General features: G+C 33.7%; 2 protein-coding genes across 3 annotated transcripts; one reads left to right on the top strand and one right to left on the bottom strand.

Moving 5' to 3' along the window:
- Positions 1 to 5129: 5129 nt before the first annotated feature.
- LOC139898491 (uncharacterized) lies at positions 5130 to 8124 on the top strand. 2 transcript variants are annotated; one of them, XM_071881234.1, is made up of 7 exons: positions 5130 to 5364; positions 5698 to 5827; positions 5909 to 6066; positions 6174 to 6246; positions 6731 to 6922; positions 7150 to 7243; positions 7340 to 8124. In XM_071881234.1, exons 2-7 carry the CDS (start codon positions 5702 to 5704, stop codon positions 7978 to 7980), a joined length of 1284 nt encoding a protein of 427 aa, XP_071737335.1. In that variant the 5' UTR covers positions 5130 to 5364; positions 5698 to 5701; the 3' UTR covers positions 7981 to 8124. The 2 variants fall into 2 exon arrangements, with proteins under 2 accessions (XP_071737335.1, XP_071737336.1); XM_071881235.1 differs by having other exon boundaries at positions 5130 to 5442.
- A 384-nt stretch (positions 8125 to 8508) lies between these two features.
- LOC139902009 (uncharacterized) lies at positions 8509 to 9441 on the bottom strand. Its single transcript, XM_071884667.1, has one exon. It carries the CDS (start codon positions 9439 to 9441, stop codon positions 8509 to 8511), a length of 933 nt encoding a protein of 310 aa, XP_071740768.1.
- Positions 9442 to 10185: the final 744 nt, after the last annotated feature.

Below are 10185 nucleotides of genomic sequence, written 5' to 3'. Positions count from 1 at the left end.
GTGTCTGCTGAAGTCATTATCGAATACCTTGCTCCTGACTCTAAACCCTTACGGACAATATTCTTCATCATCCTCTGATATTAGAAATTTTAAGATATCATCGTATCTTTCATTATAAATATCCTCCATATTTCTGAAGATATTTCCATAATTATTCTTATCTGAAATCATTTACCTCTTCGTGCTGTCTGTATTACATCATAAAAGAAACTATTTTAGTTTCTAAATTCTGAAACTTTCGAATTTAAAATAGGAATATTTTTGAAGTAGTGTTGGGAACTGAAGCATGAAATAGTATAATATAATGACACTTGATCAACGTGATTATATTACAGTAATTCATGCTGAGTTTCTAAATGGAACGTGATGATTCACAGATCATAACGTCATCATGTGCTATGTTACACGACTCTTGTATTCTCTTTAACCTCTAAAATATCAAGAAAATATTTCTTGATGATTCTGCCTTTTTCAAGGTATTCTAGTAATTTGACAAGTCAAGATCGTGCCATTACAATTTTCTTCTTAGAACATTAACAATGTTCATTCCGAAATTCATATATGCGAATTCTGGACCATTACAAGCGGTGCTTAATCGCAAGAAGAAGAAACGAAAGGACAAAACTCTGAAATAGAAATTGGGGTATAAATCGCAGCAAATAAAAGAGAGAATTAATTGGGGATGACAATGATTATAGAAGAAGCAAGGACTTTGAAATATAAGGGAAGATATAAAACCCAACAACAACCCAGAAATCACAAATCGTATATATCAATGCATATAGCAATATAAAGACACGGGAGAACTAAAAACACTATAAAACCAAGAGTATAGTAGAAGTAAATAGATTCTTCTGGAGGTAGATGAAAAAGAAGAACGACAGATATGAAAGTGAGGAGTATATCGAGAATCAGCACTGGATGAAGCATATTGACGAATAATTTTAAAGTAAGAATTGAGGGAGAAAGAATAGAAGGTGTGAATTAAAATAAAACGAAGGAGGTGGATTTATAGTGAAATATCCGACAGAAAAATCGAGATGAATCATCGCATTAAATCGAAGAGGATCATAATTTCCTTAATCACCAAAGAATCAAATCCTATATAGATTACAATGATTTTCTTTAATCCGGAGATCAACCGTGATGACGTCAAAAGATAAGATGAATCCCTATTTTCTCATTTCACTCTTTTACGATAGCTTCACTCATACGTTTCGAGTAATCGAATTATTTTATCCATATTTCTCAATCATGATAAAACCCTATGAATCAACTTATATTCATCATAATAACATTCTTATTGTTAGCCATGACGACCTCGATCAAATTTCGGGACGAAATTTCTTTAACGGGTAGGTACTGTGACGACCCGAAAATTTCCGACCAAATTTAAACTTTAATCTTTATGTTATTCTGACACGATAAGCAAAGTTTGTTAAGTTAAATCTCAAGAATTTTAAACTGTGTTCATACATTCATTATAACCTCGACCAAATTCCGACGATTCACGAACCGTTATATATAAATAGATATGTATATGTATATATATATATATATTATAACTTGAGAATATTAATAAAGTATTAAACGTATAATACTTTACACGAACGTATTTGTTGCAATATGATTTTCGACGAAATTAAAAAAATATATATTAAATGATTGAATTATCAGAAACATTGAATTATGATTACAAGTCTCTGTTGAGAGGTCCACTATAATTTGAGAAAATCTATTCCTCTTAACGATATTCAGAATAATTTGTAAAGCTATTTATAAATAAAAACAAAAAGTGTCATTTACGAAAGTTAGACAAAAGTTAGTGGAGAATTGGTTTCCATAATATTCTATTAATCTATTTTCAAACGTACAAAGACGTTTTCAGTTTAAAAAGAACTTTATTATTAAAACGTATATAACTTTTATAAATATCTAGAATCACTTTTGACAACTCATTACTTAACCAGTATAATAAATATAACGATATTTACATTTTATTTCATTAAATATATATAACGATTTAAATTAATATTATATATATTTATACGCGTATTATACATACATAGATTTTATATTTTTACTATACTTTAACTTTACCTTTACTTTACTTTTACTTTACTTTAACTTTAATAATTCACTTTAATAATTCATACTTTAATAATTCACTTTAATAATTCACTTTAATAATTCATACTTTAATAATTCAATTTAATAATTCATACTTTAATAATTCACTTTAATAATTCATACTTTAATAATTCACTTTAATAATTCATACTTTAATAATTTACTTTAATAATTCAAAAATCTATTATAAATAGAATTCAATAGGTTTCATTATTTCATAGAAATTTGAAAATATATTTCTCTAAACTCTCTCAATCGATTTATATATATATATATATATATATATATATATATATATATATATATATATATATATATATATATATATATATATATATATATATTTGCTCTGTATTATTTCAAGATATTATTAGTATACATAAAATATTACGACGGAGTGCTGTCCGAGTGATTTCAAAATAGTTTTTTGAATGAGTCGAAGCTAAGGAAATTATGGGTTATAGCTATGGAGGTGATGGGTATGGTTCATGGGTATGCTCGTGAGGTCAATCTAGTGTTTATCATCTCCGTTGCGTCTACGTACTTTCCTGCAATATTGAATCTCAATATTGATACGTTCGTGAATCCGAGGCCAACCTTGCACTTGTTAAATGACGTTATATGTATTTTTACTACGAAATACAGTATTGTGAGTTTCATTTGCTCCCTTTTATATATATTTTTGGGACTGAGAATACATGCGCTGTTTTTATAAATGTTTTACAAAATAGGCACAAGTACTAAAACTAATTCTACGTGGGTTTAAACCAGAAATATACCCTTAGCTTGGTAACATTAAACTACTTGTCTATGTACGGTAGGCGTGAATCCTAAAGATAGATCTATTGGGCCTGACAAACCCCATCCTGACTATGGGATGCTTTAGTACTTCGAGGTTATTTTAAACACACCTGATCTGGTGTACTTCAGAGGGTAAAACATGAACGTTAAGGCTTGTTACCGGGTGCCTACAACTTATAGAATACTTTTATACACTTGCGAGTGTACATATATTTATAAACGGAAATCTTGTGGTCTATTAATATATTGAAATGATTGTTATGATAAACCTATGAACTCACCAACCTTTTGGTTGACACTTTAAAGCATGTTTATTCTCAGGTATTAAAGAAATCTTCCGATGTGCATTAGCTCATTTTAAGGATATTACTTGGAGTCATTCATGGCATATTTTGAAAGACGTTGCATTCGAGTCATTGAGTTCATCAAGATTATTATTAAGCCAAATATAGTTGGATGTATTATGAAATGGTGTGCATGCCGTCAACTTTCGTTGTAAAGAAAGTTTGTCTTTTAAAAACGAATGCAATGTTTGTAAAATGTATCATATAGAGGTCAAATACCTTGCGATGTAATCAACTATTGTGAATCGTTTATAATGTATATGAACGGGTCATTTCAGTTTGTATGTATGTATGTATGTATGTATGTATGTATGTATGTACGTACGTATGTATGTATGTATGTATGTATGTATGTATGTATGCATGAATGCATGCATGTATGTATGTATGTGGGTATGTATCCGTGCTCATGCATGTATGTTATGAATGAGTGTATGTATGTATGGTTGTGGTCGTATGGCTTGTGTGGTTGTGTGTTTATGTATGTATGTAAGAATGTTTATCTATATGTGTATGCTTATCTTGGTATGGATGCATGTTTATGTATGTATATTTATGTACGTATGTACGTGGGTATGTATGCTTATGCATGTAGGTGTGTATGTATGTATGTATGTATGTATGTATGTATGTATGTATGTATGTATGTATGTATGTATGTATGAATGCTTATATTTGTTTATGTATATCCTCGCATCGTTCGGTGCATCTTGGGCCATTATGGCTGAGGACGGTCTTCTCTGCCCTTGAGCTTATGGTTTTCTTTTAGTTGTGTAGTTTCGGGGATGTGTACCGTAAAGTTGCATGAGAGGTGTTTGGTTTGTTACGGGTGGTTGGCTCCTGGTTGCGCAACAACTTCCAACTGGCTTGCCTTTCGAGTTCTGTTTCCAATGCCATTCGGCTCTATTAATTGAGGCAACAATAAGCGTCGACCTAATTTGACTGTATCATAGATCCTAAATTGAGTTTTAGTCGGGCTTTAAAACTTATGTAAATATGTAAATTTGATATTACCATTTTTATGACGTCTTTTTTTCCCAGCTCTATACCTTTTTTGTGGCGTCTAAATTTTATTTTACTATTTTATTTTCTTTTTTTCATTTTTTTTTTAAATTTCATACTTATTGGTTGGAGGTTCAATCGGAAGCAATCTCTTTATCCGTCAAATAAAGAGATAATTTTCTCTAAGTGTTTCACTCTGGATGAATGAAGAAATGACTTGTTTTTATTTTAGAATAGGAAAAAATTGTCATCATTAGGGATGGCGCCCGCGGATAACGGGCACGGGTTCTATATACCCGCTACCCGCCCGTCGGGTTGTTTCTTTTTGCTCGTTGAGAGCCGTTACCGCCCGCGGGTAAAAAAACTTCGCCCATGCCCCTGACCCGCGAATACCCATGACCCACGGGTAAACCTACGAGTAATAGTAATATACAACTTCTTTAAATTTCTTTTCGAAAAGTTAGATAATTTTATTATTTATGAACTAATATACAAGATACATGTGTAAAATGACGTGAAAATCAAGTTTTTTACTTATATTTAATATTATTTTTTAATTATTATTGCATTACAAGTAAAATCATTTTTAAATTTGATAATTGTATGTATTAACTCGCGTGAATTAGCGGATCGGGTTATACCCCTTTACGGGTATAATTTTTTACTCTTACCCATGCCCGCAGGTAGGATTTAATATTTTTACCGGCCCATCACGGGATTGGTTAAATTGTTGTTGTTATGTTATACGGATAAATGATGTGATTAGTGATGAGAATTATGGAATGTTGAGTGTTAAAATTGTTATGTGGAAACTCATCGTTCAAAATTGTCATGAGGAAATTCATCGTTCAAAATTGTCATGAGGAAATTCATCGTTCAAAATTGTTATGTGGAACTTGCCTTTCACAAAAAGAATAATTGTTATGTGGAAAGTCATCGTTCAAAATTGGTATGTAAATGACTTAATAATAAAATGAAGTTAAATTTCATCGGAAATATAATATAATTCACACACACTTCGTTCGTCGACGACATATTTTTGATCCGGATCCGCTTCATCCAAGAAATTTCACAGACAAATATTCAGGTATTGATATAGGTATACAACCATCAAAATTTATATACACCATGGCTGCAAAATTAATATACGGATTTTGGTCATTAGGTAGTCACTTGATCCTAATTTTCGATTCATTTTTATTTTGTTTTTTTTTATCACGTGTTTTGTGAAAATTTTGATTTTCAGGGTGTGTAGAAAGAAATTGATTTAATTTGTAAGCTAGGGTTTATGGTTCCTACTTGATAAGATAGTATAAAGGAGAAGATTAAATAAAAGGATTTTTCGAATAACCATTTTAACCTCACGCGCATAGCATGTGAGGGAACAAGCAATTTAACCAACGTTTTGTTTATGTTGCAGCAACATGAACTACGGACCGGCCTCGAGTCCAAATTGGGTGTATGACAGTCCAATACTGTCTGATGTTGAGGCGAAACTAAGGCGTTTCTTGGTTGAGTTAGGGACTGCTGGTCGAATCATTGGCATCCAGGTTCATATATAATCTCTTCAGTTTCTAATTATTGTTTTTGTGGTAGCGGTTTAAACAAAATTTGGTTGTTGTGATGGTTAGGTTTGTGCGTACAAAGACGGGAAAGTGATAATTGATACTGCAGCTGGAGTCTTAGGAAAAGATGATCCTCGTCCTGTAAAAAATGATAGTTTATTTCCTGTTTTCTCTTCGACTAAGGGCGTCACAGCAGGAATGGTTCATTGGCTTGCTGATAGAGGGTATGTTCTCATGCTAGTTATAGGTGTCAAAATGGGCACGTTGGGTTATGGGTCAAAACTGTCTGTTTTATTTGTGTAAGTCAGTTTATTGACCGTTTTCATCATAGGAAACTGAAGCTGGATGACTACGTTGCAAACATTTGGCCGGAGTTTGGTAACAATAGGAAAGACCAAATCAAGGTTTTTACTGATCCGATGCTTTTATTTTCAGTCTTTATTATTTTATTGCAGTACCTTCATCATTATGGTTAAATGAAGATTATTGACTAAAATAGCACAAGATTGTAAGGTAGACTAAAATTACTTAAGATTGGGCTACATGTTGAAATTTCGACCCGTTTATTTTTCAATAAGTCTATTTGGGTTATATTTATCACTTGCGGGTCAAATATGTAGTAACATGTGAAACAAATATGGTCAAACGCTATCATTGTTGTGCATGGATATATTGGTAGTATATTTGTAAATATTCATTCATGAATGTAAGAAATGTTTGAGGAAAAATCATCTCAACCTAACCTGATCTGTTTTGAAACACTATATTATTTTACCTATTTTGCTGACCCATGCACATATATATTATTCTAGGTGAGTCGATTACAGGGACGATTTGGTCACGTTATTATTGCATTTTCTAATAGTATTATATCCAAAATATTTGTAGGTTAATCATGTACTTAATCATACATCGGGTTTACACAATGCACTCGCTGGCATTACTAAAGATTCTACAACAATTTGTGACTGGGACGAGTGTCTAAAACGCATTGGTATGGTGGCACCCGAGACTGAACCTGGTCATCAACAGTTGTATCATTATTTATCATATGGTTGGTTATGTGGTGGAATAATTGAGGTACTCCATACTACACATCCATTCTATTCTGTTTGCACTTTTATAAATTGCTCTTTTATCTTTAGGGGTCATGTTAAATGTTAATGTCAAACATAATATCACCATATATATTTATATTGTAAACGTTTTGTATGATATCACTTGTGTCTTGAATGCGCCTATAAGCAATACTGGCACCCTTTAAAACTTATCCTTTATTGTGATGATCTGTTTTTGAATGTATGCAGCATGCATCGGGGAAGAAGTTTCAGGACATTCTAGAAGATGCGTTTGTTCGTCCACTTAATGTCGAAGGCGAGTTATATATAGGGATTCCGCCAGGTAAAAATCAAACATATCTTCACTTTTACTAATAATAATTTAAAATAACACTACTTGCTACATTACAATAAAAAAGTGTTTTTATGTTTGTTTCAGGTGTGGAATCTCGTGTTGCAACCGTTACTATGGATCCAAGTGAGCTCGATATGGTCCCAAAATTCATTACGACTGTAGCCAGTTCACCCACGCCTTTCTTGCCATCATCATTCACGTTCGATGAGTTTAGTAGAAGTATTCCATTAGCTAACGAAATCAATCTACGTCGTGCCATAATACCTGCTGCCAGTGGGTACTTTTCTGCTCGAGCACTGGCCCGCTTCTATGCTGCCCTCGTGGATGGTGGTGTGGTCCCACTTCCACATCCCTTTACTTCCACAAAAACCATTGATGACACCTGTGATGACGTGGATTTTAAAATCTTTACCAACACGAAATTGAATATTCATGATGCATTTTTGGGAAGTGGAGATTATAAGGATTTGATTATTCCAAATGGGAGGTTTGGGCTCGGGTTTCGTAAGTTTAACACCGATGATGGTTCTGTAATTGGGTTTGGTCACACGGGTTTAGGTGGATCAGTAGGATATGCTGATATAAACAACAGGTTTGCGATTTCTGTTACACTAAACAAGTTGACGCTAGGTGCTTTGACCGCAGATATAGTCCGTTTTGTTTGCTTGGAACTTGATCTTCCTGTACCAGCTGACTATGCAGGATCAAAAGCAACTATTAATTGAGAAATCAGCGATTGATTAAAGGAAATAAATGTTTATTTATGATATTTGTAACATAAAATGGGAGTTGTTTACCTATTAGTACGAATTAAAATTGTCTACCTATAATTAAAGTTTTCTACCTCTTTGAAAGGAAAGAAAAAGCTTTTGTCGATGATCTCTTTTTTTTTTTTTTTTTTTTTTTCTTATCTATAATTTATTACTGGATTTTAAATTTATAATATGCAAATTTGAGGACTACTTTAAGTAAAAGTTTTTTTATTTTATTTTATTATTATTATTATTATTATTATTATTATTATTATTATTATTATTATATTTTTTTTTTTTTTTTTTTTTTTTTTTTTTTTTTTTTTTTTGAAACGCAAGCTATATATATATTAATCAGTCAAAATCAAAGTGTGATACAGTGACGTTGTGACCATAACAGCCGAACACAACTTCCAGACTCGAAACAGTACAACGATTACATTATTACAAGAAAAGGAGTTTGCGAGTTGGCAAACAACCACACAAAGTAGAATGCACGACTTATGCTAATCTAAAGTAGACGTTTGGATTGCTTATCCACGTGAGCCAATCGATTTTCTTCCCGGTAATTCTTTGAGAGATCCACTCAAATGACTTGGTTTGAATTTCGTTTAAAGCAATCGGAGCGATCCACGATTTCCCTCGAAATATCTTGTTGTTGCGGTTTTTCCAAATAAAGTATACACTAACCCATTCGATTACTTGCCATATTTTTTCGCCAAGTGGAGACATGTGACCCGAAGCCTTACCCAAAAGGATTTCATTGATGCTAAAGTTTGTGAAGTTACCAAGTCCCCACCACCCAAAGACCCGATTCCATACCTCGATGGCGTGAGAGCAAAATATAATAGAGTGATCAACCGTTTCTACGTCGTCGTCGCACAAGAGGCACCTAACGGAGTGCAAGTCGATACCTCTTTTGTCTAACTCTGTACGAACCTGAATCCTCTTTTTTCGAACCCGCCAAGCGAAAATTTCCAATTTTTTTGGAACGAGATTGTTTCTTAATGTTTCTTGTGAAGAAAATTGACTTCCTAAAAGTTGCTCGTCGATAACCAAAGAAAGTTGTTTGACTGTAAACCGCCCGTTAGATGCAAGTGTCCACCTCCGTTCGTCCCGGTTGCTTATGTCGAACTTGTAACACGCTATCAACTCTTCAAGTGCATCTAGTTCTGATTTTGTACACCCATTTGGTTCCCTGACCCAGTCGAAATTTGTTGTGGCCGAACCTGAGTTACCGTTTACCCACACCCGATCCATAACCCGAGTGTCTTGTTGTCTTTCAAGCTTGAAAAGTCTGGGAAATCTTTGGCAAAAGTTGCTGCTCCCCAACCACAGATCTGTCCAAAATGCTGTAGAGGCCCCATCCCTCACTGTTTTACACATCGAAGCTGAAAAAGTAATGCCAATGCTATCGAGAAAGCTCCCTGCCATAATAATATTAGACCATGTACCAGAATAAGGAGAACGAAAGCCATCACCCCCGAGCCCAGACCCCCGTTCGAATCATAGATGCTACAAATGATTTTCACCCAAAGCGCGTTGGTTTCGGTTTAAACCTCCACCACATTTTCCCAATAAAGCCAAATTTTTACTTTTTAGTGACCCAAAATTTAATCCCCCGTGCCCGTAAGGTGAGATGACACCCGCCCATTTAACCCAAGGAATTTTACAACCCGAATCCGTCCCGCCCCAAAAAAAAAACGCACGCCTCACACTCTCTAATAATTTAAGCACACAATGGGGAGCACGAAATAGCGAGAAGTATTACAAAGGTAGACTATTTAAGACCAATTTAATAAGAGTTACTCTTCCTGCAAACGACAACGTTCGCATCTTCCAATCCGATAACCTTGATTTGATTTTATTGATCACAACCTCTCAATCCTTTAGTTTTTTCATTTTAGAGCCAATAGGGACCTCGAGGTAGGTGAAAGGAAATCTCCCAACTTTGCAACCAATTTTGTTAGCAATCAATTTAACTCGTCATCTTTAACTCCAATGCCATAAAGAAAACTCTTATGGAAATCGACTTTCAAACCGGAAGCAAGTTCAAAGCAATTGAGAAGATTATGGAGATTACACACATTTTCTTTACTCCATTCCCCGATAAAAATCATATCATTCGCGTATTGAAGATGCGATAATAATACCTTATCATTACCGACCTCGACCCCT

Source organism: Rutidosis leptorrhynchoides, chromosome 3 (genome assembly GCF_046630445.1).
Source record: "Rutidosis leptorrhynchoides isolate AG116_Rl617_1_P2 chromosome 3, CSIRO_AGI_Rlap_v1, whole genome shotgun sequence".
Classification (NCBI taxonomy): domain Eukaryota; kingdom Viridiplantae; phylum Streptophyta; class Magnoliopsida; order Asterales; family Asteraceae; genus Rutidosis; species Rutidosis leptorrhynchoides.
The sequence above is the reverse complement of the archived record's forward strand: the minus strand, read 5'-3'. Positions and strand labels throughout refer to the sequence as shown.

What these genes read in the sequence shown, in the direction of transcription:
- LOC139902009 (XM_071884667.1), bottom strand. Translation starts at nt 9,441, where the DNA reads ATGGCAGGGAGCTTTCTCGATAGCATTGGCATTACTTTTTCAGCTTCG.
- LOC139898491 (XM_071881234.1), top strand. Translation starts at nt 5,702, where the DNA reads ATGAACTACGGACCGGCCTCGAGTCCAAATTGGGTGTATGACAGTCCA. An exon ending in CATTGGCTTGCTGATAGAGG is followed by an intron (nt 6,067 to 6,173) that starts GTATGTTCTCAT and finishes TTTTCATCATAG; the next exon opens with GAAACTGAAGCTGGATGACT. An exon ending in ATAGGAAAGACCAAATCAAG is followed by an intron (nt 6,247 to 6,730) that starts GTTTTTACTGAT and finishes AAATATTTGTAG; the next exon opens with GTTAATCATGTACTTAATCA.